The sequence below is a fragment of the Sabethes cyaneus genome, chromosome 2, assembly GCF_943734655.1.
Source record: "Sabethes cyaneus chromosome 2, idSabCyanKW18_F2, whole genome shotgun sequence".
NCBI classification, from domain to species: Eukaryota; Metazoa; Arthropoda; class Insecta; order Diptera; family Culicidae; genus Sabethes; species Sabethes cyaneus.
The window spans coordinates 47,815,322-47,841,804 of NC_071354.1; the positions used below are offsets into that span (position 1 = coordinate 47,815,322).

Sequence of the window (26,483 nt, forward strand, 5' to 3'; positions counted from 1 at the left end):
CGTTTGATCCGAGGCATCTGTACAATAAGACAACATTGTCTGCCAGAAGCGGCGTTACAGCGCGCGAGGCCCTGTGCAAATTAAACAGCGAGGCCTTTTTTCTATGCCAGAAAGGCATTGACTTAAAACGCCACTGGCATTCGTAAAGATCGTCTTTTGGGGCAGGCCTAGATTACTGTACAGTGTACAGTAAACAGTTTACGGACTGCTCAAACCCATAGATGAAGTTGAACTAGATAGTTGTAATCTTGTGCCTCAACTCGGTACTACATGGCTAGAAAAATCACTTTCTAGGATTTGAGTTCTATACTCGGTATGGAGTGAGAAGAAAACTTCCGAAGTTCCGAAGTTATGCCTAGATAAAGCAAGAGCCTCGTAATTGCAGAGCAGGCAGAGCAGATGCGCTGAACTTTCAAGTTTCAAGCGGCAGGTGTCGGTATCATCCAATATTCGTTAAATGATAAAGAGCGGGACTGTGTCCAGTTAGAAGTCCCTGGATCCTAGCATCCCTGCGTCAAACTTTCCTTTGACGATAAGTACTATGTTGGCGGCAGAAGCAATAATCGTATAACCAAGCTGCGGCAGCTTGTGAAGGAATGCGTCGGCCACCAGTGACCAAAGCAAGGGGCAGAGAACTCCTTGTGGACTTCCTTTCATCGCCAAAATATTGTGATTTCTCTGCTCGAAAGCATTGCTTGGATCTAGCTCATTATAGTGTGATCAATTTCATTTTAAAAAAGAGCCACAATACAGCCGTAATAATTAAAGCGAAAAGCATGTTACCGAAAGCGCCTTCAATATCAAGGAAAACACAAAATGCCGTCTCTTGACATTTGAGCGATTTCTCAATTAACGTCACTACGCATTGTGATTGTGGATATAGTTATCCGTGATTTTCTTCATCAACTTGAAAAGCGTTGATGTTGACTTATTGATCTGAAAGACTCATGCATGGTTTTCTCTTTCTTGTCTGCCTTAGGTATGCCGGAATATGTATGTATGATGTATTCTCCGGAATATGTCCTAAAGTGAATCCGGCGCGAAAAATGTTAATGAGCTTGAATATTATAACGCTGTCCATTTTCTGTCCAGAGAATGGGTAGAATAGCATTCGGATCTGGAGATTTCATTGGTTCAAAAGAGCTAAGTGCCCATTTGATTGAAGGCTCCGTAAAAATTCGGTGTGCAAGCAGATTCGAGTCGTTTGGCACATTACCTAACGATACTTTCTAAAACAGCGAGGCCTAATTTCATCGATTTATTCTTAAAACTTTACACTTTGCATTTAAATAAAATAGGAAAGGATACACTGGAAATCAGGGATTGTCCAGTATAATTTTTAACATTTTTCTCTAGTCATCACCAAACGCTAGGCCCCCCTGAAGCGCGAGGCTCCATGCGACCGCACGGGTTTGCCAGCCTAAACGCTGGCTCTGATTGTATCTCATTAGAAGTTTGGGAGCATATCAAATAGCTCGACATTAAACAAATCCATGGAATTCAAATTTTTACGCTCATTTTACATTTTACATCATATTTTCGTGGATTTCAGGGCAGCATACGATACAGTCGAGTGCGAACAGCTATGCCAGATAATGCACGAGTACGGTTTTCCGCACAAACTGACGCGGTTGATCAAAGCTACCCTGGAGCAAGTGATTACGTGTTACGTGCATGTTTCGAAGCCACCGTCGAATTCATTCGAATCGCACAGAGGGTTGCGGCAAGGGGATGGACTGTCCTACACGTTATTCAATTCGCTATTGTTAGTGTGATCCGGTAAGACCGCGTCGAAACGGGAAGAACGATATTTAGCAACAGTAACCAACTCGTAGCCTTCGCAGACGACCTCAACATCACTTTTACAAGCCTTGGGACAACGGAGGCAGTCTACGTCAGATTGAAAATGGAGGCTAGGATGATTGGGTTACAAATCAATGTGTTGAAATCCAAATACACTGAAGTCGCTTTTTACGCGGTTTTTTTACGCGAATTTCGAAATTTACGCGTTTTTACACGAATTTCGGAATTTACGCGGTTTTTTACGCGAATTTCGGAATTAACGCGGTTTTTACGCGAATTTCGGAACTTACGCGGTTTTTACGCGATTTTCGGGATTTACGCGGTTTTTTACGCGCATTTCGGAATTTACGCAGTTCTTTTTACGCGATTTTCGGAATTTATGCGGTTTTTTACGCGATTTTCGGAATTTACGCTGTTTTTTTACGCGGACGTATCCTTCGCGTAAAAAGCGACTTGAGTGTATATGATAGGAACAAGCTCCAGAGAAAACAACGTTTGCCTCTCACAGACAGTGACTATTGACGGCGACAAACTAGAAGTAGTTGATGAGTTCGTAAAGGGACCTTTGCTCACCGCCGACAATAATACGAGTAAGAAGATTCAACGACGCATTGAAGCTGGAAATCGATCCTACTTTTCCTTCCGCAAGATGTTTCGATCACTGCCGCACAAAGCTGGTGAAATTTGGGAGACTACAATGAGCCGGCCACGTCACAAGATTGCCGGACGACTGACTGTGCAATGAAATCCGCTCTCTTCAAGAACCCCACCGGCATTAGGAATAGAGGGGCCCATCGTGCTAGATGGCTTGACCGGATTGAATCCGACTTGCATGTGTCGAGACGATCAAGGAATTGGCCCAGGACCGAGTACAGTGGAGAAGAATTCTTGATACAGCAAGAGCCACCGCGGCTCTTTGCTGGTAGGCGTAAGTACGTACTTTTGCATTACAAATCTCGTCCCTAGAACCAGATAGCGAAGCAAGTTATAATTTACCCTTGGACAAGTGGCTCAATTCGCAGCTCAAGCAAGTACCATTCTTATAACTGCCCTGACTTCATTGTTGGTAAATGCAGAATTCAGTAGGAAGGAGAGATATGCAGAAGGGGCCTGAGGATAAACTCACGCTAAAGTCACTTAACATAAAATGGCCTGATTCTACTAAGATTTGAACACTTGTCAAGGCAGGCTCAGTAACCTTGTGTGTGTTACTCTTGTTGACTTTTTCGGTGAGAAATAAGAACTAAAATGTTTTCAGCGGACGTTTCGACTTACTATGCTTCAGTCTTTTATTACGCCTAAAACATGATCACATTTATTTAAATATTTACACAATTTACTATTGTCAAGTCTTGACAATAGATGACAATAGACAATTGACCATCAGTAGATATGCACGTTTTCAACTTCTAGTAGATGGTTCCTAAGAACTTCATCAGATGGTAATTTCGAAAGATTTATTTAGCACTGCATGTTTTTAACGGATTTAACTAATCTTTCTCAGCATCCACCCATATGAGGACTGCTCGGAGGTAAGAAAGTCTTTAAAGTATTTGAATGATGTTGCGATTTCTTCCACTAGTTTATTCTGGTTCATGCAATGCCAAGCTTCACCCAATTCACGTTCCGCACAAACAAAATTTATTCAGTGATCACTGTATATTGTTGAAGCTGCTCCTCTTTTAGCTATAACCTTAGGCAAAGACACAATACAACAGTTTGTGTCGAGCGAGTATGTGACAACCATAATAATGGCACGTAATGAGTATTCATCATCTCTTCTCAGTGCGTGAGTGAGCTCATTCAGCTGTGCTTGCCGAAAACAAAATCTGAGGGTTTGTACACAAGACACGCATAGGTGACGTAGGACTACGTAACTCTCTTTGTAGCGATAGTAGGATGTATCCATGTATGTAATGATACGATTCTTCGTGTATACAACCTACATACGCAACGCTTATCAAAGTAGTAACATTGTAGGCGTTCAATCCTCAACCGATTTTGGAGTTATATCCATGATTATATCTGCAGTTTACAAAAGAAGAACACTGATAATAAAACATTCACAAGTTGCAGACGTTTTGGAAGTGACAGAAAATGTCGCGCATGACCAGAGAACTTATTTCCGCCATTTGTTGGACGTCCGCAACGGCGAAAAGTTTAATTTTTGCCTCGTTGCTTGTGTTATTATGGTATCAACTGAGCTACAAAATATAATAAACTCTTCAATCGTTGTGTGATCCTTAAAAGGATCGATTGTTTGATTATCATAACTCTAGCTTGCATTAAACTTGCACTAACGCACCTAACGTAATTCTCTTTTTGGTAAATTGGAGTACCGATGACCGCTAACCAGGCACGGCTTGTTGCAACGGACCAGCCGGAAAGTCTCAGCAGCTATGCGATCGACGAAGCCGTTCGTGTATGGTCATGAGTCACGATGAAATACCAGTCCAGGTTGTCAACTGCAAGTGACGTGGCATAATTCTGGTCGTTTTGTTGTCGTGAGCAGCATATTTTCTGCCAATTCCAGAACTTCAGCAGCCAGATATTCCATCACGGCAGCGAAACGAGTGCTCCAGCTCCAACACGCTCAGCATACTTTCCTTGCCTCAGCAGCCGATGAACACGATCAACTGACGACGATGTGCACCGTAGGGCAAACAATGTTTCAAATACAACCTTTAAAATTATACCACGGATGTGACTCGAAAACTGCCTGTCCGATGTGTCGCCAACGAAAACCGCTGACCGAATGACGATGCGCAGTAAAAGACATAGCAGCCAAAACCATATCGCCATACTGGCGGATAATTCGGTTTGTTGGCGTCTCGCTTGGTGAATTTGGATGTTTTCGTTGCCTTATCCGGGGAAACAGCTGAAGCTCAAGAATTTTCGATCGAATTCTATAGGGCGTAAATTAAATACAATCATAAGGAAGCTTAACCCATAGCTCATATCGTATATATTTTTGTCATCCGTGATAGGGAAGTACTGACGAGGGAAGCCAAAAATATGAAAATAATTCAATTTTTCTATGACGCGTATTGAAAATCAATAGTTTTCTATATTTTCAATATTTTCCAAATCGATTTTCCGATCAATTGGTGTAAATATCTTGGAAATCTATTGAAAATTTACTGAATTATATGCCGAAGCGTGAAAACGCATCGCCACTTTGATGACGTCATTTCTAACAACCAATCACGAAGCGAGAATTCTGGTAAAACATAGGTCCATTATGTTTACTTTTTCAATAGTTCAACATCAAGAATCCATACTTTTCTGCATTTGGACCAATTCTTAGAAAATTTTGCAATCGATTGGTGTAAGAATATTGAAAATCGATCGGGAAACCACTAAGCTATTAACGTTCAAAAACTAACCACTTCTCGAGAAAGATTTTTTGGAATTACCCCCTATACCAGCTACCTTCCTGAAAGACGTAGTCCTGAGCATGATGGCAAACGACTGGCGTTTCTTCTGGACCAACCGAGTAGATAACAATCAATTCTCTGCTGCATAAACAAGAGCAGTCACACAAAAATAATATTGTCTCTGAGTGAGTGTGTGGAGAGCGGTAAAAATTGGACGAATGCAACAAAACTAGAAATTAGACAACCAAATGGAATGTGTGGCGGTGGTATAATGGTCTCACACTTGACCGGCTATCGTGAGTCCGTAATAAAAAAAATGAAAAAAAATTTAGATAGGTTATATGGCAATAGAAACCCGATCAAATTTATAACAAAATGAGTTCTAAATAACTTTTTATAACAAAATAAGTTTTTATAATAAAATCTCCTTTGCGTTTTGTTACAAACTTAGTCTCGTTAGTAGTTAAAACAACAAAAATTGTACCAAAGCCGCTCTAGGCATATCACAATTACATCAAATTATCAAATTTGATCTAGTTTATTTCAAGATGAGTTACAAAAACCAGCATTCTGCCCTGCTTTATAACCAAAATGTACCAAACCGTGTTATAAGTAGCAGAACGAGATATATTCTTTGTAAAACATTTCCTGTGTTGCAAGTTTTGCTATAGCATTTATAATACACTTTGATTGAATTATCAACTGCAGCGTCTAATCGTCTACGCTTACGTAACCTCTACGTAAGTCAAAAATGTAAAACCCTAAACAAGAGACTCTCTCTGAGCTGTGTACAGATCACAAAGTGTAATCTTTGGTTTAAGCCGAACAGTTTTAGAAAGTTTGTAAAAGAGCGCTTTCTTCAACAATAGTGTAGAAAATAATTAACACTACAATTGCCCTATACAGCATTTTTTCGAATTATGTTCGCTGAGGCGCTGTTGCCAAAAGAACATATACTGAGTAAAAAACAACAAATGAAGCCTGAATGTGATCATTTCGTTAAAAAATTTGTGGTGTATTCAGTAATGAGTGTGCCTTATAGGAAAGTACAGAAGCAGCACATTATTTTGTTTCTAGTTTTGAGATTATAGCTGAAACTCTGCTGTACTCTTAAAGAAATGCTGTGGGATATTTAAATCGCCAATCATTTCATTATTCAATTTCTCAATCCTTAATTCTCTAGTATTTGAAAGTCCACCTTTATGTTTTCCGTGTTCAAGAAAGACAACAAACGGAATGTCTCACACTACCGAGGAATTATTTCTTTGTGCGCTCGCCTAAAAATTTTCGAGCCAATTGTTTGTAAGCCATAGAATCACAAATAGAACTAACTCAGGTCAGGATGATGCAACCAACACTGACCATTTAATTCTGCTGGCTAAACTCGAAACGCTCGATGTGTCCGCGGGTTTAACGGTCTTGCCTAATTCTTATCTACGAAACCGCAGGATGGCAGCAATACTTGAAGCGTCCCTATGTTGTTGGTTCCAAAATAATTCGGAAGTACCCCAGGGGAGCACGTGAGGACCACTACTGTTTTATTTGTTTATAAACGATATGTCCCAACTATTATCGTTCGGTACAAAATTACTTTAAACGGATGATACTAAAATCTATATAAGCGTTCGCAACCCCGAGATTGTCTGAGAGTTCAAGAGCTGATAACCCGGTTTTCTGAGCCGAAGCAGCAATTAGTTTTATAACGTTCCTCTAGTGGTTTTCATGACCAATTTTATGAAACCGCTAATAAAACTGAAAGCTCCTGAACTGAATTTTGAAACAATCTGAACAAACCGCTATAAAACTCCCTTCGACCAAGTGGCTCACTCTTCACCAGGGTTTTAAACCCTCTTTAAGGGGTTATATACAACATACAGTTAGGAGGCTCAAAAAAGTCAATTTACCTAGAATTTTTCTAGAGAAAACCTTTGGAAAATTTGTATACACCTTACAATTACTTTTGACTGTATTTTAACATATTTGTTTTCAAAAATAGTTCCTGAAATAACTGCTATAGTTCATGCCCTGGAACTCTTATAAAATAGGGCGTCTGGCAGTGAGCACGATATCTACGGACTGAATATATATTGATCGAAGAAATTAGCAAAATAATCGTTTTTGACAAAATGGTGGCTGCTCAAACACAAAAAATCGATCCGGCGTAAATCGTTGATGCAAAACTTTCGATTAATTTCTAGCATATATCCTTAGAACACTTGTGTTGTGTTGTTTGAAGCGGATCGGTTCAGTGGTTTTCGAGAAATCTTGCTCACCGACTTTTAAAACACGGTTTTGAAAAATTTTGCTTTCCTTCGCTCAATCGCTTTGATACATCGTTACAAATATGCGTGTAACTTCGTTAGTATTTAACGGATTGACATGAAATTTTCTGTGTGCATACTTAAATATAAAAAGAAAGAAAAAATGAAATAAAAAGAAAATCGATTACTCGAAAATTATAACTCTACATAACCCCTCAAAAAGCAGGTTGTAAGCTCAAGCTGCTGAAAGCAGTAAAACAGCCATAAACTAATGAAGCTTTTTGCTTTGTTCCATAAAATTATAACGCTTACTCTGGTTAAAAAGCTAAATCAGTCAACCAGTTTTGTTAACTTGTTTGTATACATTCGTGAGCAGAAAACTTACACATTTACTGTCAGATCATCCTGAGCGATTTGGTTTATAGCGACTGTGATAAAATATCGGATAGAAAAATCAATAAACAATAAATTTTCCGCAGTTTCCATAATTGTGCAGCATATGCGCATTAAATTTTATCGCGCGTATTGATATGATAGGTGGATAAAGTCAACGCGCCATTGAAATTTTGCAATTCTCGAAAACTGGTTGATTTAACAAAATAAATATATTCAGTTAGTCAATCTCAATTTTCAGCAAAATCATTTTAGTTGCTTTCTGTATCAGGAAAACCGATTGATATTAGCTTTCTGTCTGCAAAACACTTTGCTTCGATGAATTTTTGTTCGCGTGTTAAAACAAAATACTGGAATATGGCAACACGGCCTCGCATAATAAAAGGTTTTGGTGTTGAATTTTAGTATTCTTTATAAAAGCCGCAATAAACCTGTTTGGTCAGGGTTTTACCGTATGAATAGCTCTATAATACCAACAGATTTCTTGCGGATTGAGAAGCAACCGCGATATGATCAATTTGATTGGTGCGCCATTTTGTATTGCTACGCCACACTTATGGTAAGTTTATAAGAGACGTGGTGTAGTTTTATCGTGGTAATATAAGCAACCACAATAAATTTGCTTTATTAACAGTTTTACTATGGTTTCATGGCTAGCTATAAGTGCGTTTGACTTGTATCCTCTCGGTATTTATTTATTTATTTATTTAATGCATTCATCTGACAATGTCTTAATGAAGGTCACACAAGTTCTTACAAAGCATCAGATCTTGACAATTTTTGAACAAAAATTCGACTAGGCTCTCCAAATTCGTACAGTTCTTCAACTAGAGAGAACATCCGGATGCATAAAGTTACTGGTTCGTTGTACCCAAACGTGGTTCGGTGGAATTCCGTGTGCAATAAAGCCGTAGTTCGCAGGGATCTTGTCGATGTTCGGAAATTCACTTTTGAAAGCAGCGTCGGCGAATCAAAATCGTTGTTTTGCCATCAGCGTTGCCTGCTGAACTTTTCTGCGCCATTCCAGTGTGTCCAAACCGAGTAGAAGACAACGTTCACGATAAGGAGGAAGATTCTCTGGGTGCCCTCCAAGGCAAATCTCTGAGGGCAATACGGATAAATCGTCTTTGGATGCGTTCGATTCTTAAATTCCAGGTGAGCTTGTGCGGTTGCCAAATTACGCAGGCATTTTCAAGCAAAGTACGGACTAATGCACAGTATAAAGATTTCCAGCAGTGAGGGTCCTTAAAAACTCTTCCAATTTTGGAGATAAATCCTAGTTGTCGGGATACTGACTATATTGCGTAATACCACAATAAAACCAGAGGAAATGAAATACCGCAATAAATACAAATTTTTGATTGCTTTAAACTGTACTCTAAAGTTATTCAGTATGTTCAAATACACATTATTTCTGAGGAGCGTTTTTTAGAGTTAGTTAGTAGGTAGAGTTAGTCGCTTCAATTAGATTTTAATATGTAATCAGGGATGAGTGTGGTAAAATGAACCATTCTTGCATTTCGTACAGAATAGAATGGATGGACTTTGATTTTTCTCATGCTTTGACAACATTTGGAAGCTATTTGAGTTCATTTCACGGGCAGCAAATAAGTTTTTTTTTACTGTTTAATTAGCCTTTACAATAATTTTTTAGGATAATAGAGCAAAATGGACATCTTCCCAAGGTCTGCAAAAGATGAGACTATCACCAATCGATTCCTTGCATGTTTTTACGTAGGAATAGGTATCTTGTAAGATTCCAGACTAGCGACTTCACTTCAATTAAATGGGATTACGTGCTCCGTTTTGCCCATTGTGCATTATTTTAAACTAGCAATTCCCAAAAATAAAAGAAAATTTCGCTTGTTTTTTAGGAAAAACTGGTGACCGGAAATTTTTCGAATATTTTTTCGTTAATAAGTTCATAAACTAATTCAATATTTCATAAAATTCTATTATACTTTGGCTCAAGTCTACATATACGATAATGCCTAAAAATTCCCACAGTCCTACGTCAAATGAGCCAGCGCAGTCGTGTCCCAGACACAATCAGCGTGAGTGTAGAGATTCCAAACCACAAACCTGCTACTACTACCTACATGCTATTAGACAGAAAACTCAAACTAAACTCGAGAGAATTTTCAAAAACCTGGTAATTTTTTCTAAATTTACAGGAAAACTCCCTATAATTTTACTGATATTAAAAAAGCGTACAAACATATGTATATGCTTTGCCAAAAATAATTGCGACTATAATCATGCATGTGAGATGTTTCCTATGAATGGAAACGGGTTTTGCAGGCGCACCGCAAGGAAGTAACCTGGGACCATTAGTATCTGCTCCGATTCTAACAGTTGAAATACACCCCCAAAGCAAGTTTTCCTATCAACAAAATTCTACGCAAAATCTTTCTAAAACAGCCAGAATCTGAAACGGGCCTCTCTTTTTTGGTTGGGTTCGAAATTTACCTACATTTGACAACATGCACCTTTCACAAATATTGGCAATATTTTGACCAAAGAATAACTTTGAAAAAGGGATTTTTCATAGGGATTATATTAAAAAATCGCATCTTGAAAACTATGGATTGCTCTAAATTGGTTTCCAAGAAAGAGTTGTAGGAAGTTTTAGAAACACTGAAGTTTAGAAAATGTGCTCTCCCTTAAGAAGGTTTTTAGCTGGTCATCGCGCAAACGTGTGTGCCATTCGTGTCTAAAACTGCATCTAATGTGTTTGGGATTTACATTGAGAAATGTTTGGTATGAACCCTACGAATTATAAATAGCTAGATCTATCATATTTTCTTTTGTGTGCCAGAAGAGATATTGTGAAAGTCTTAATGATCGACTCTTGTAGCAGATCGTCATATTTTACTACCTACCGGTGGAAACCACACTGTTGCTATAAGGATGCGATACGCTTCTCTAAGCAATGAAAGTGATCAAAAAAAGAACTGAAAGACTAAACGAATCACTGTGATGACATTACTAATTTGCGTCAACAATCGCTGGCGATTAGTGATAATTGAACGCAAATGCTTGGTCACGCGGCACTCATCAATCTCATCATAGGGGCAGGCAAATTGTTATTATCCCACTACTAAGTAGCAGTAGGCTGCGTAGAGCGGAAAGCCTATAAAACTGCCAATACCCTTCAATGTAAGTGCACTTGTTGATTGTTCCAGAGACTAGTTCTTCGAAGAAAATGGCGTTCCATTCGAAAGTTTTCCTACTATTATTTTTTGCTGCAACTTTGGTAAGTGAATACAATTCCCTCCCAAAGCGATAAAGTTCCTCGGTTAATTAGAAGGCATTCGATTGAAGGTTTCCTCGCATACGATTCGCTCGCTGGTGGACGAATGCAAAAAAACGGTCGCGATTAGTGATGAGCTGGAAAAGTCCTTTCTGGAACTTCAGTTTCCCCCGGAGGAGGAGGCGTCCCGCTGTCTGATGCACTGCATCGGGGAAACGTTGCAACTGTTCGACGGCGAAACCGGAGCCGTGAGGTTGGACAATATTAAGACGTTGCTCGGACATGGATCGGAAAGTTCGCAGGAGGAGTTCAGCGAGGAGCACATCAAGTGTCTGGAGGAGGTGAGCGATGACAAGGAGGACAGCTGTTCGATGGCTTTCCAGGTGTACCAGTGCTTCGAGAAGGAATTTCTGGAACTTATGAAGAAGGACTTGGACGAAAGTAAATGAATATGATGTCTGCTTGTGATTAAAACAGTAACTAACCAAAATAATAAATAATTCTAATCAAACAACTCGGTCTGTTATAATTTTATTCGTCCGCTTTCTGTCCGATAAGATTGATGAGTATATTTTATAACAGTAAATAGTGCAGATGCGTTTTGTGCAATCAGTTTGACCTGAACTGACCGGAAATCAGCGGCTGTCCACTATAAATGCAAGCGAGCACTCGGTCAATGAATTCACAGCTTTCCGTGCAGCTGTTCAAAATGGCTCATCTTTCTCGGTGGATCGTTGTTGCTGTGCTCGTCGTAAGTTTGCTTTCGCGATTGCAATCGAAACGAAAACTGATGTCATTAACATATTTTTTTTATAGATTGCAACCGGTGAAATTACCAGGTGCACTCCTACAGGCACTTCGGCGGACCGCAAGCAGAAATATAACGAATTCAAACGCACATGCGCCAAGATACTGCGAACTCCTGCCGACGAGTTGGAGCAATACATGAACTCCAAGTATTCGGAGAATCACGACACGTTCTGTTTCATCCGTTGCACCTCGATCTTGGACGGAGCCTACGACGATGCGACCGGTGTTAATCTGAGCCGAATGTACGAGTCGATGGGCGAAGGTCTTACCGAGGAACAGTTCACCGAACAGGCTAAAAGCTGCAGCGAACCGGTGGAAGGTGAACCGGAAGAAACGTGCTACTGCAGGAAGGCGTGGAAGCAACTGTGGTGTGTCCGCAAGCAGTATCTGGACCGAAAGAAGGCACACGAGGAAGCGACGGAAGCTTAAGGTTTTTCGGTGATTCGATTTTGTGAGCAGTGTTTAATGGGAATTTTTACACAATAAAACACGAGCGCAGTTTTATCGAAAAACCAATTTCCTAGCATTTTCCGGGAAAGATGAAAGAAAAATCCTGTGAAAAATAGGGCGTGAAAAACATTCTCAAGGGTATGTTTTGTGATTTTGTTTTTTTTTTTTCGACAAAACGAATCTGACTTGATGTTGAGCATCTACCTTTCGAAGATAGATTCGTAGCATCAGAATGACTGTTTGAAACTCACTAACCAACTCTCCAATACACTTAGAATCGTGATTAAACAATTCATAAAGTTAAATAAGTTCAATAAAGTTGATAATATCTTAACAGAATGGGACAAGGCGTAAAGGGAAACCAAGCCTGTAATTGGAACCAATTACAACCGGATTCGAACCCAACTTCTCCCCCAGATCATGTGAATCGTAGATATTGGGGAATCTTTGGACTACATCGAACTGGATAAAAGGGAAACTCTTCAACTCCCTTATCGAGCGTTCCAAGCGTGTAAAAAGACATGTCAATACAATAAAGCTTCTTAACTGTAAAAGATTCTCATACTCACAGAGTTCAATTGGATTCCGAAAGAGTGTTGTTGAGGTGATTGTCGTTCGAAAAAAGAAAGTAAAAAACGGAACGATTGCCTACCCCAACACAAGCTGACGAACTAAATAAAAATTTGACCGGCGCATGCGAGAATCTCATAATTTCTCTCGAATCTCGAAGGATCCCTTTCCTGTAAAATAATGCAACACTAATAGGTACAGAGATAACTTCTACAAGTCTTGCTATTTGTTTATATTGGCCCTTTATTTCATTCATAAACCACCAATCAAATGGAAGCCTTTATCAGTGACAAGGTCAAAACGATGACCTCCACCTCCGTTCGAAGCACTAACAGGCGGACGATCTCGGTTGCAACGATCAGTCGTCCTATGGGAATCGCATCGAGATGAAGTTCACCGTAGCTGCTGCTCCGTTGCTGCTGCTGGTCATCGGCCTGGTAAGTTGGTAATTCAATAACCAAAAACCATTCTCTAACTAACTAACTCTAATTAATTCCATCAGACCCTTTGCAGCGGTGCCGTACACTCAGATGATGAAATGAGAAAATTCACAAAAACTTGCGGTAAAGTCCTGCAAACTTCACCGGAAACCTTTCAGAAACTGAAGGACAAAGACTACGGCGAGGATAAGGATTTGTACTGTCTGGTTCGTTGCATCGGGATCATGACTCGGTTCTATGACGATGAAACGGGACCGAACTGGGAGCTGGTAGAACAACACCTGGACGGTAAGCCCGGGTTTGCCGAATATCGCGAGGCCATGCAACAGTGTATCGCTGCGTTGGATCCCACCGCCTACGGGGAGGACTATTGCAAGAAGTCTTTCCTGTACTTCCAGTGCTCGATGCAGGCTTACAAGGAGCACATTCAGGGCAAGAAAACTGCGGAATAAGTGAAATTACTAACGCGCAAGAGCGCATAATTGGCAGTGTTTAGCATAGGCACAGCAGAAATATATTGTCACAATAATCTATCTTACGTGGCTTTTCTGTTGAATAGAATAGGTAAATAGTTCGAGCTGGTAATGAATTCAATAATCTATCACTAACATAAACATTAACACTAAATCTAAAATATATACATTATCTCTATAACTCAATCATTGTCGTTTGTGAATCGAATTACTCACACCCTTTTCCTTGCTGATCGAAAACGGAAATATGAGGGTAATATAAAAGTAATTCAACCTACTGTGCAATACTTGCTGCACTTGAAAAAGTTGCCATTACTTTCCCTGGACTCCTGCGTAGTTAATTTACAAGCGAAATGCAGAATGTCGAGAATGTTCATTTCCACAAAAAAAGAATAGGAAAAAATTAAATGTCTAGATCCGCTTGGGATGGATGAGAAGTTGACGAAAAGGAGACGGACAATATTTATGTAGCTTTTATCAATACGGTTTGCTGTTTGGTTTTAATAATCCTCAAATGGGTTTCAGAACGACTAATCCTAGATTGTAATTTTCAACACTGACAACTATCTGCCATTCCCGCTCTTAAAAAACTCGATAGTAGCCTAACCTCGTGTTTTTATCTGAAACTTGTAATTAATATTTTATAACGGTAGTTTTTTACAATCTACGGAGTGAACGGAAGAAGAAAGTTACAAGCATGTTGATAGGATCCAAACAAAATGGGATCAGGTGAATTCTATGTTTTTAAGATGAGCGCTCCGTAGCCGCAAGGCTACCGAGTCTGTTATGACAAGCGAGTGGTCGTGGGTTCGAATCTTAGTAGAATCAGGCCATTCGATGTCAGGTGACTTTAGCATGGGTTTATTACCCTTTCTTCTATAAGGGTAGAAAACTGAGAAAGACAAACACTGTCAGCAGTTCAGTAGTGATGTCCATGGGCTGACAGCTAAAAGAATACTACAAGGGGTAAAACTGAATGCGCTGAATGCGTTTCATATTCGTCTTCATACAGGGCTGTCAATTTTTTCGAGCCATACTGGCCTTAGTCTTATTCAGAATGAAGGCACTTTCTGAACAACGCAACAATCACATGTCGGAATTTTTACTCCCAACCCACTTGACGTCACAAAAGTATACCAATATTTACCAACATTCAGAATTAAACGTGACCGCTGTTTATTTACTGATTAGTGAAAAAGCGCTACATCACGTCAACAAGGTTCAGTTTTATCGTAGGGACTTACAGTTGTAAAACCATAATAAAGCTGTTTATTAAGCGAGTTTATTGCGGTTGCCTACCCAAGTAACAATTCCAAGTTTTATTACGTTCGTGTAGTGATTTTCATGACCAATTTCATAAAACCGCTAATAAAACTATGAGCTCCACCAGAACTTACTGATGACCGCTATAAAACTGCTTTCTGACCAATTGGCCCTCTCCTCAGAATGTTTTCATAACCGCTATAAGAATCAGGTTATAAACTCAAGTAGTCGTATCACGCTCTACTGAAAGAAGCAATAAAACCGGTTAAGCTTTCGCTACTTGACAGCCATCGCCATAATTTAAGAAATCTTTTCGCTTTTCTAGCAAAAACTAAATAAGTTGTCAACTTGGAAACATATCCGCAATCAGAAAAGTTTAAATTTTACTGACAGATCATTCTGAACGATTTGGTTTATAGCGACCAAAATAAAATATCCCAAAGAATATTTATTAAATTTTAAGCAATTTCTTTGGTTTGCAGCATGTGCGCATTTAATTTCATCGTGCATTTTGATATGATAGGTCGATATAATTAGCGCGCCACTAAAATTTTGCAATTTTCAAAAACTGGTTCTTTTAATAAATTGAAAATATTCAGTTAGTCATTCTCAATTTCTAGCAAAATCATTTTAGCTGCTTCATCTGACAGGAAAACCGATTGATAATAACTTTCATTCTGCAAAACACTTTGCTTTGATGAACTGTTGTTTGCGAGCTAAAACAAAATACTACAATATGGCTTCGCATAAAAAAATGATTTTGGTGTTGAACTTTGGTATTCTTCATAATAGCAGTAAAAAAACTATTCGGTTAGGGTTTAACGGTTTCCACAGCCTAATAAAACGAACAGATTTATTGCGGTTTGACAAGTAACCGCGATAAGATCAATTTTGATTGGTGTGCCACTTTGTATTGCCAGGCCACACTTATGGTAAGTTTATAAGAGACGTGGTGCAGCCAACAAGTTTTAACGTAATATTATAAGCAACCACAATAAATTTTCTTTATTAGCAGTTTTATTATGGTTTTATAGCCAGCTACGAGTGTGTTTGGACTCGTATCCTCTTTGTATTGCGCAATACCACAATAAACCAAGAGGTAATGATTAATACCGCAATAAAACATTTATAAAATTCAAGTAAAACCAAGTGGCTTTAGAATTGTTACTTGGGATATTACCATGGTAAAATAGGTTGGTTGTGCCACATCTTTTATTAAACTACTCTACAGGAAAGCGTAATGATATAATGGTGTAACACTACAAAACTGATCTATTTGTGGTTGCTTGTGCAGCCGCAGTAAATATGTTAGTTTTATAGTGTTTACAGTAACACCGTGACCAAAGAGATTTATTCTTGCCATTTTGAAGAATACTAGGGTTCGTTCATCATCATCATCATCATTTTGCTAGAAATTTAGATTGACTAATTGAATACATTAATTTCATTCAAACAACTGGTTTCGAACAATTGTAAAATTTTGATTTTAGCCACCAATCACTCCGATATGCACGATAAAATTTAATGCGCATATGCTACACAACTAAGGAAACTGCTGAACATTTATTATTTACTAGCTGACCCGACAAACTTCGTATTGCCACAAATTAACCTGTGTTGTACATAAATCATGAATCTCGGATGATCTTTGTCACAATCTCGAGTTTTGCAAGCCCCCCAGTGGGCGGCACTTCCGACGGCGGGTCACCGGCAACACTCGCGACCGTCTCGTCCTGAATGATCTAGTGTTACTATAGATAGTTTTTGTGGTCTTGTATTGACTAATGTTTTATGGAAGAGTCTCGAATTTCTCGAGTTCGATTAGTTTTTGAGTTTCGCAAAAATTTCTGTTTTATTTGTATGAGAGTCCATATCCCCCTACCACAGGGGTGAGAGGTCTCTAACTATCGTAAAATAAATTCAAGACTCCAAAATCTCCCACATGCCAAATTTGGTTCCATTTGCTTGATTAGTTCTCAAGTTATAAGGAAATTTGAATTTCATTTGTATGGGAGCTCCCCTCTTAAAAGGGGAAGGGGTCGTAATTCACCATAGAAAAAATTTCTGCCATGTAAAACTCCCACATGCCAAATTTGGTTCCATTTGATTGATTGGTTCTCGAGATAAGAGGAAATTTGCATTTCATTTGTATGGCAGCCCACCCTCTTAAAGGGGAGATGGGCCATAACTCGCTTTTTAAAGAAGAGAGGGGTCTCAATTCACCATAGAAAAAAATCTTGCGTCCAAAACCACTTACATGTCAAATTTGGTTCCATTTGCTTGATTCGTTCTCGAGTTATGAGGAAATTTGTTTTTCATTTGTATAGGAGCCCCGCCTCCGAAAGTGGGGAGGGGTCCCAATTCATCATAGAAAAAAATTTTGTCTCCAAAAACACCCACGTGTCAAATTTGGTTCCAGTTGCTTGATTAGTTCTCGAGTTATGAGGAAATTTGTATTTCGTTTGTATAGGAGCCCTCCCTCTTATAGTGGGGAGGGGTTCTAATTCACCATAGAAAATATTCATGCCCTAGAAAACTTTCACATGCCAAATATGGTTCCATTTGCTTGATTAATTCTCGAGTTATGAGGAAATTTGCATTTTATTTGTATAGGAGCCCCCCTTCCTAAAGTGGGGAGGGGTCCCAATTCATCATAGAAAAAAATTTTGTCTCCAAAAAAACCCACGTGCCAAATTTAGTTTCATTTGCTTGATTAGTTCTCGAGTTATGAGGTAATTTGTATTTCGTTTGTATAGGAGCCCCCCCTTTTAAAGTGGGGAAAGGTCCTTATTCACCATAGAAAATATTCTTGCCCTCGAAAACTTTCACATGCCAAATTTTGTTCCATTTGCTTGATTAGTTCTTCAGTTATGAGGAAATTTGTATCTCATGTGTATAGGATCCCCCCCTCCTAAAGTGAGGAGGGGTCCCAGTTCATCATAGAAAAAGTTTTTGTCTCCAAAAACACCCACGTGCCAAATTTGGTTCCATTTGCATGATTAGTTTTTGAGTTATGAGGAAATTTGTATTTCGTTTGTATAGGAGCCCCCCCTCTTAAAGTTGGGAGGGGTCCCAATTCACCATATAAAATATTCATGCCCTAGAAAACTCTCACATGCCAAATATGGTTCCATTTGCTTGATTAATTCTCGAGTTATGAGGAAATTTGCATTTCATTTGTATAGGAGCCCCCCTTCCTAAAGTGGGGAGGGGTCCCAATTCATCATAGAAAAAATTTTTGTCTCCAAAAACACCCACGTGCCAAATTTGGTTCCATTTGCTTAATTACTTTTCGAGTTATGAGGAAAATTGTGTTTCTTTGGTACAGGAGCCCCCCCTCTTAAAGTGGGGAGGGGTCCTAATTTACTATAGAAAATATTCTTGCTCTCGAAAACCTTCACATGCCAAATTTGGGTACAGTTGCTTGATTAGTTCTCGAGTTATGAGGAAATTTGTTTGGAAGCCCCCCCTTTTAAAGAGGAGAGGAGTTATAATTCCCCTTATAAAGAGGGGAGGGGTCTCAATTTACCATAGAATAACTTCTTGTCACCGAAGACACCCACATGCCAAATTTTGTGCTATTTGCTTGATTAGTTGTCGAGTTATGCAGAAATTTGTGTTTCATTTGTATGGGAGCCCCCCCTCTTAGTGGGGGGAGGGGTTTCTAACCATCACTAAAACCTTTCCTGGCCCCAAAAAACCTCTACATGCATATTTTCATGCCGATTGGTTCAGTAGTTTTCGATTCTATAAGGAACATACGGACAGACAGACAGACAGACAGAAATCCTTCTTTATAGGTATAGATTTTATCGGATATTTTATACCAAATCGATCAGGACGATCTGACAGTAAAACTTCAATTTTCTGCTCACGGATATAGGGGAGACTGCTGCAGGTTGAGACCAACTTTGTTTTCGGTCCATAAAACGTAACCAGAATGTTTCAATTATGCGTGTTATACGCCATTGGAAAAGTATTTCTATTGTTTATATAGAAAAAATCGCAAAATATTTAAGTTTAGAAAAATAAAGAAATTACGGTCATTTCCGTGAAGGTCCTAAAAATACGCGAAAGCCCAGCTGAGCCTATAACCTGATACTTAAAAAAAGCAAAGCAGTGGGTATAAACGTCCTGTTGAGAACTTGACCCTTCTTTATCGACAGACTTCGCAGCCGACTATTAGAGTACAGGACAACTACGGGGCTAGTGCAACCTGGTTCTTAAAGAGGTTATAAAAACCTTTTAAAGAGTGGGACAATTGGTCGGAAGGCAGTTTTATTCACGATCATCAGAAGGTTTTAGTGGAGCTCATAGTTATATTAGTAGTTTTAAGAAATTTTAAGGTCATGAAAACCACTAGAGGAACGTAATATGACTTAAATTGCTGCTTGGGCGGAGAATATGAAATGATTGGTTTGATGAGAAATACCATCAAGTGAAGGAGAAAAAATCACTAGATTTGTGTTCCAGACACGACCGGTTAGCGTAAACTACGTAGAACTACGTTAGGTGGTTAGGTTGTTATATTGCTACACATTCCAAACATTATGTTTATTCTTATGAATGCTAGGTTCTTATGGTAGGTGAGTTATTTTGTGATGTTCTGCGAATATTTTGCCATTACCAACAGTAGAGCTTTCATCTATTTCTTTCTAATTCTTGAGATAAGCAGAACGGATCTTTTGTGTGAGCCGCTCACAACCGTTCGTTTTCTGCCGCGAGCCGATTCAAATGAACGACACGCACGGTTCACTGTTCACTTGTTCGCCAATTTGGCAGTTCGGCCAATTCTGATTCGTTGAACGTGTCGCTGTCACGTGTCGAGTAGTCGAATCGAGTGGTCCAGTCACGCAATCGAATCGAACAGTTCAGTCGACCAGTCGAATCGAGCAATCAAATCAAGCAGTCTTGTCGAGCCGCTTAGTTGGTTTCGAGGTACGATGCTGGCCTACCAAGTCAGTCGTCGGGTGTTCGAATCTCGGCTAGGTGGTGCTGCTAGATAGTCAGTAGGATTTTTGTACTATCCCCGTAACTGTCCTGTACTCTAATAGCCGCCTGCGAAGTCTGTCCATAAAGAAGGGTCAAGCCTTGGAAATGCCGTTTAATCCTACGGTTTTGCTTTGTCGAGCAATCCAGACGAGTAGTCCAGTCAAGCTGCCAGTAGAGTCAAGCGGTCCAGTCGAGCAGCCTAGTCGAGCAGTCGGATCGAGTAGTCCAGTCGAGCAGTTAAGTAGAGTAATCGAACTGAGCAATCAAATCAAGCAGGCTAGTCGACCAGCCGAATCGAGCAGTTGAGTCGAGCAATCAATGTGCCAGTGGAGCTATCAACCTGCCCAACAGTGACTGAGAATAGAACCCGTGAGCCCGTGCTGTAGGAGCGAGCTGCATCCTGTCAGCGGGCTGCTTTTGGTTCCCGACAATCCTCTTCGCAAGCAGCAAACTTTGGTCACTTCTGGTTGCCACAACCTATTTATGACTAAAACCAGTCGTTAATCGGTTACCACAACTAGTTTATAACAACTGTGCTAGTAGGGTTATGACGTCCTGACGTCCTCGTTTAGTTACAGACGAAACAAGACGACCATGTATAAAATTCTAAGAAAACATAATACAGAACTAGCTTTCAAACCAATAGATAAGATCAAGCATTGTGTAGGCTAAAAAATCCTGATCTCACCAAAAAAACAGGAAAATCTACTGTACTCTATGGTATATGGTACAGACGATGCTAAAGTGTACGTTGGATAATCGGGAAGACGGTTGGAGACGAGAGTAGCCGAACATAAGTATGATGCAAAGAAAAAGGAAATGAAAATCCGGACTGGCAAAGCACACGATCCAGCGCGGGCAAATCTTCGACTTTGATAACACACGCATTCTAGAATGAGCCGAGAACCACATGACGAAATTTAAGCCCGATTACCACTGGTGGGGTCCAAGCACAGATCGAAGAGGAAAGTCGGACTGAACAGTTCGACGGTCGAGTACCGAATGAGCAACGAAAATAATTTGGCATTTCTTTTTATAACATTTCAGTAGCCTTTCATTTTGGATATGTAACTATGATATTTGCAATTTTTCCTCTCAGTAAAGTAGAAAACAACTCCTCCCATTGCTTAGCCAGAAAGCGGGTGATAAAGCGGAGCGAAAGCCGGCAATTTATTTTTAAAGTTTTTGAAATTGGCTTCAAAAATCGGAGTGCAAAAAATAATCTGTGGGATATAACTCGATTTTTTTAAATCAATTGTCTATGGACTCTACAGCCTAAAGAACTAGAAAAATGACTCCATACACTCATGTTAACGCGTCTAACACCGGACACAAATAGAAATTCAAACAATAGAGTTCTTTCACGTTTAAACTTTAGGTAAAAATGCGTTAGTTTTGCTCGATTGAAAAATTCTCTTTCCGTTCAGTGGCCCAACACTGGAAGGACAAAAACTTGATAAAATATATATGATAGCCTTATTAACTAATGTTTTATGGAAGAGTCTAAAATTTCTTGAGTTCAATTAGTTTTTGAGTTACGCAAAAATACAGTAATGTTCCGATTTTGTCTACCCCCGATTTTATCAGCTTTTTATCCCGATTTTGTCAGCCTAAAAATTTTGTGTAACTGTTGTGGTTTTAAACTTGATTTATAAAACTTTTCAGCCTACTTGAAACTATTCTGATTCTCTGGGGAGAGTTTTTGAATAAAATGATGCCTCTTGCGAGTAATTTGGGATTAACATTAGGGTATTTTTACAGTAAAAGTTCTACAGTTCCAAGACAAGCAAAGATAGAGGTATACTATATTCAGCAATGTTGTATATTTTGACTATTTGTACAACTTTTTAAAACAGGAAAAATTCATACAACAACTACAAAAACAGCTATAATTGAAAAACTGATTTTAACGATTTTTCATTTATGAGAAATAGGATTTTTCAATCTTTGCTAATAATATACTGTAAAACTTTGCAGAACACATCAATGTGTTATATTGAAACTGAAGAAAAATAAATTTTTCATTACACTTTTAGGGGGATTAATCAAAATTTGAATTCCGCTGGACGATAGAAATTTTAATTTTAAGAAACTCTTCCAAAGGTTCCATAAACCTAAAACCAAGTTTTCGCGCTCAAAGCTAATGCGCACCAAAAGAGGTTCTGGACCAGTGTGCTGTGCCCGGTTCATAGAGCTTTCGGTTGACCAATTGAGGGTTTAAATTTAATTTTTAGTAAAAGTCTTCGATTACAAGGTCTTAAGTCTTGAATTTTGAAAAAAAATAACAAATATGTTACCCGATTTTGTCAGTTTGCCCATTTTGTCAGCCCAAAATTCAACATGGGGCTGACAAAATCGGAACATTACCGTATCTGTTTTATTTGTATGAGAGTCCTTATCCCATTACCACAGGGTTGAGAGGTCTCAAACCATCATGAAATAAATTCATGCCTCTAAGATCCCCCACATGCCAAATTTGGTTGCATTTGCTTGATTAGTTCTCGAGTTATGAGGAAATTTGTATTTCATTTGTATGGGAGCCCCTCCCCCCCCCTTCTTAGTGATAGGAGGGGTCTCCAACTATTACAAGAACCTCCTCTGGCCCCAAAAACCCCGGCATGCAAATTTTCACGCCGATCGGTTCAGTAGTTTTCGATTCTATTAGGAACTTACCGACAGACAGTCAGACAGACAGACAAACAGAAATCCAATTGGAATAGGCAAAACGATTAATTCATCACCAATTAAAATATTGAAGGGAACCATTTTATTTCCTCGCTCAAAGAAGGGATCGGGAAGGGGGTTCTCCCAAACCAATTCTTTCCTAAATACATGATAAAATATGCTAATCTTTCTCAATACTGACAATTAGACGACGCGTGACACCTTTTTGCGAGTGTCCATCTTTCCCATATGAAGTGTCCGTCCGTCTTTTCCACCCTTGCGCGGAAACTCGGATTTATCCTAAAAACATTGATTGGCGTTGGTTTCCATTCCGTTCATACTGAACCATTCCACAAGCGTATTGATGTCTCTTTCAAGTGCCCAACAGTCAGTCAACGTCGTAACCTTCCCGTAGAATTTGAGATCATCGTATAGTGATTTTGACGATTTCATTTTCGCACATATATCGTTGATGAACAAAACGAAAAGCAAAAGCCCTAAAGCGCTGCCTTGGGGTACGCCAGACAAAATAGGGAAAGGAGGAGAATAAACTCCGCCAACTTTTACTGATGCGTCGCGCTGCTTGAGACAAGACTGCATCCATTGAGGCAGCCATTTTGGAAGCCCTGCTCGTTTGAACTTTTCAACCGCTAAAATGTGTGGTACCTTGGTTTTGGCGAAATCAACGTTCTCTTATTGACAAGAGTTTTTTCATGAAGCCGTGTTGGTTTGCAGAAATTATGGATTGGACAGATTAGTACAATATTTATTAGACCAGTAGTTCTTTATGGACTTGAGGCTGTGACGCTGCGCATGGAGGACATACGTGCCCTTGTCGTGTTCGAGTGAAAGCTGCTCCAGACGTTATTAGGCAGAGTACAAAGTGAAAGCGGAAAGTAGCGGAGACGTATGTAGGAATGCTACAGTCGGCAGGGGGTACGTTGGGCTGGACACGTCGTAAGAATGCCGAATGATAGTATGACGAAAACGGTTGTCTTCAACAGAGGGGCCCAATTTACGAGAAGGCTCGACTGGATCGAAATGTTCCAGTCAACAATGTTATTTAAGGAGTGTTATTTACACTCCTTACAAAATGTTATTTAAAACAAAATGTTATTTAAGGAGTTTTTGTCGAAGAAACAGAACTTCTATCTCTTAAGGGAAAGAAGTTATAGTGCTACAAACTAATGTATCCCCTTAATACCAGTTTTTTTTAATTTTTCTGGTTATTTCGACTTCTACGCCGTTTTGATGTTCCACGAAGTTTAACATACTATGAAGATACACCTTTTTGCTGAAAGAAGTGCAGCTCTACCTTTCTTGGTTTTCGAGCTATTCCAGCTTTTGTCGTAGTTTCTACGTCTTTTTTTGAAGCCGCCGCATTGTGGCCCCCCAAGGAACAATTTCATACCATTCCATTAATCCGTTAATGAAACAGAAAAATTGCGGGCATCTTTTTTCACGAAAAACAGACCAGTTTATTCAATCTATTTTGAAAGAATTCGCCCATTTTTCTTATCAGAACTGTAATCTGATACTCGTAATAAGCTTTTTTCGTGTGTAAATAACATGCCCAATAAGGCGTTGCAGATTCCTAAACATTCTTCGTCGGTCGCCCACATTAGGATATTCTATTTCTGCTTTGCCTTTAGGATATTTTGTTCTTTCACTCACTCGCAGCCAGCCAGCAACAATTTGCGCTTTACGTTAGAAATGAATTCCAGACCAAAATGATTACTTTTCGACGGACGGGCAGCAGCCAGCCAGCTCCCGTCTGCGATTGGCAAGAAAGTGTGAACCAATTAAATGCCAACATTAAATTGAACGCCCACCTGCCGGCCTGATAAGGCGGTGGCGCTGCTCATAGGTCACATCTCACATCACCCACCCGTGGGCGGTCGCGAAAGAAGTTGATCGGAAAATGTTTCCCCTAGTTTGGAAATGGCATCTGGGTGAAATATTCGTCGTTCAGGTGAATTCTATAAAGTCATTCATTCAGACTAGGTTTTTGAGAAAGTTTGTCAACCACCAATGATATGCAACCACGGTATGTTTGTAATGCCATGATTTCTTTTTGATTTTTAAGAATGACGCTAGTATACTAAGTAAAACCATATTGCTACGTGCAAGAAGTTTGTATAATCCACTCCAGCAATTAATTTGGCTATTGGTTTGATAATACTGAAGAATACCTAGGGTCATATATATCGTGTACCAATTAACAATAAACCGTAACTTTACAATTGTTTCTGAGGTTCGTATGAATCGACACACCACTTGTTATTGTTTTGAAATTTATAACTCCACATGAGTTCATCCGGACTACTCAGCTATTCCTGTGACTTGAGGTAATCGTCAAACAGCCTCAAACCAAGATCCGGCGTTGCGTCATCCACATTCAGAATGCCATCGAGCATGTGAATGTATCCGGTCAGTTTCCGAACGGAATCACTTCTTCCTTTGACCAGCTGCCGGTCCAGGAAGTGCGCCACGTCCGGATCGTACTGCGGCGGACGCTGATGGGCAACGGAAGCCTTCTTGTGGACGGCATGCGCCATACTGGCAACCTGTTTCTCATACTCCATTGCCAGTTGCAGCGAGCTGTGCTCGCTGGCTAGGACGGGATCGCTTAACACACGCAGTTCACTGTTCGAGCCTCGATAGTTAGGATTCAGCGAAGCAAGATGGCCGCGCCGACTCTGATACTGCATAACGGCAATCGCATCCGACCAGGCACGGTCTGCGATATTGCGGTACAACTTTTCGAAACCCGGTCGGTTCCGGTCGTACTGCTTAAAGGCTGCCGACAGGAACAGAAAGTCGAACGACTGATCCACCAGTTGCGTTGTGATATCGGTCAGATCATAGTTGACGTATTTATAACCACCGAAACGGGATGTGCATCGGCCTGCAATGGACGTTCACAGACAGTAATCATAAAAAAGGTGCCGTAGATGAAAATATTTCCTACTTACGGCCATCGCTGAAGCACGCTTGATCAATCTGCGCAGCATCCGTTCGGGACCAGGCAGTGAAGGCAGTTGCCGCAAGTAAAACCGCGAATAGTCTCATTATCAAACACACTCAGAACGACATCCGACACGGGAATGGCAATGTAGGTCGGGACAGTGGCGCTTTTGAGGATTGAATGAGCGACAAAGAAAGCTTATCGTCCCCGGACGAGACCCGCCGCCAGCAGTCTTATCTGCTGCCGAACGTGCGTTTTTGCACTTTTAATGGGACAGATAATTGAAAATGGGGCCGTTACTAAGCTAGCTGGAAGAAGAATTCACCCACAATTGCTGGCGACTATTTCCCCTAATCCAAGTTGATAAAATCGAGTGATTAGAAAGTAGATTTGCCGCAAAACAACCATACCGCTTGTAAGCAACATTTCGTACAACCCGGCTCTCAGTTGCCATTTCTGTAAATTTTTGTAACGATAAACAAAGCTGAAAATATGAAAATTTGATACTTACCCAAACGTTCATTAATAACGGCTCTTTAGGATATCGCGCCGAAAAGGGGTAGAAAGGAAGCGAATTTTTATGCTCTTATTTATAGAAAGAAATAGTAACAAATCAACACAGGCAGTCGTCGTTGGATCCGTGCCACACACTTTGCCTCACTGTCTATCTCTCTCCAGTAGTGTTTTTTTTCTTTCTTCCTCGCTCTCCTAATTTTACTTTAGTCCCGGGAGGAGCCACTTCAGAGCTAGGAGGAAACACACGGAA

At 39.8% G+C, this 26,483-nt stretch overlaps 4 protein-coding genes across 4 annotated transcripts; 3 read left to right on the forward strand and 1 right to left on the reverse strand.

Moving 5' to 3' along the window:
• Positions 1-11,001: 11,001 nt before the first annotated feature.
• LOC128738015 (general odorant-binding protein 99a-like) lies at positions 11,002-11,588 on the forward strand. The gene is made up of 2 exons (XM_053832814.1): positions 11,002-11,090; positions 11,159-11,588. The coding sequence occupies exons 1-2, from the start codon at positions 11,040-11,042 to the stop codon at positions 11,534-11,536; spliced, it is 429 nt and encodes a 142-aa protein (XP_053688789.1). The 5' UTR covers positions 11,002-11,039; the 3' UTR covers positions 11,537-11,588.
• Positions 11,589-11,743: 155 nt separating this feature from the next.
• On the forward strand, positions 11,744-12,407 carry LOC128737822 (uncharacterized). The gene is made up of 2 exons (XM_053832559.1): positions 11,744-11,838; positions 11,904-12,407. The coding sequence occupies exons 1-2, from the start codon at positions 11,764-11,766 to the stop codon at positions 12,324-12,326; spliced, it is 498 nt and encodes a 165-aa protein (XP_053688534.1). The 5' UTR covers positions 11,744-11,763; the 3' UTR covers positions 12,327-12,407.
• An 858-nt stretch (positions 12,408-13,265) lies between these two features.
• Positions 13,266-14,020, forward strand: LOC128737814 (uncharacterized). Its single transcript, XM_053832551.1, has 2 exons — positions 13,266-13,354; positions 13,420-14,020. The coding sequence occupies exons 1-2, from the start codon at positions 13,304-13,306 to the stop codon at positions 13,807-13,809; spliced, it is 441 nt and encodes a 146-aa protein (XP_053688526.1). The 5' UTR covers positions 13,266-13,303; the 3' UTR covers positions 13,810-14,020.
• An 11,059-nt stretch (positions 14,021-25,079) lies between these two features.
• LOC128735369 (soma ferritin-like) lies at positions 25,080-25,821 on the reverse strand. The gene is made up of 2 exons (XM_053829857.1): positions 25,725-25,821; positions 25,080-25,657 (listed from the first exon to the last, which is right to left on the reverse strand). Exons 1-2 carry the CDS (start codon positions 25,819-25,821, stop codon positions 25,080-25,082), a joined length of 675 nt encoding a protein of 224 aa, XP_053685832.1.
• Between the last annotated feature and the right edge of the window lie 662 nt (positions 25,822-26,483).

Excerpts from the sequence above, each read along its gene's own strand:
- LOC128735369 (XM_053829857.1), bottom strand. The coding sequence starts at position 25,821 with ATGAGACTATTCGCGGTTTTACTTGCGGCAACTGCCTTCACTGCCTGG. Across the intron at positions 25,658-25,724 it reads AGCGTGCTTCAGCGATGGCC|GCCGATGCACATCCCGTTTC; the intron begins GTAAGTAGGAAA and ends CGTCCATTGCAG.
- LOC128737822 (XM_053832559.1), top strand. The coding sequence starts at position 11,764 with ATGAATTCACAGCTTTCCGTGCAGCTGTTCAAAATGGCTCATCTTTCT. Across the intron at positions 11,839-11,903 it reads TCGTTGTTGCTGTGCTCGTC|ATTGCAACCGGTGAAATTAC; the intron begins GTAAGTTTGCTT and ends TTTTTTTTATAG.
- LOC128737814 (XM_053832551.1), top strand. The coding sequence starts at position 13,304 with ATGAAGTTCACCGTAGCTGCTGCTCCGTTGCTGCTGCTGGTCATCGGC. Across the intron at positions 13,355-13,419 it reads TGCTGCTGGTCATCGGCCTG|ACCCTTTGCAGCGGTGCCGT; the intron begins GTAAGTTGGTAA and ends TAATTCCATCAG.
- LOC128738015 (XM_053832814.1), top strand. The coding sequence starts at position 11,040 with ATGGCGTTCCATTCGAAAGTTTTCCTACTATTATTTTTTGCTGCAACT. Across the intron at positions 11,091-11,158 it reads TATTTTTTGCTGCAACTTTG|GTTTCCTCGCATACGATTCG; the intron begins GTAAGTGAATAC and ends ATTCGATTGAAG.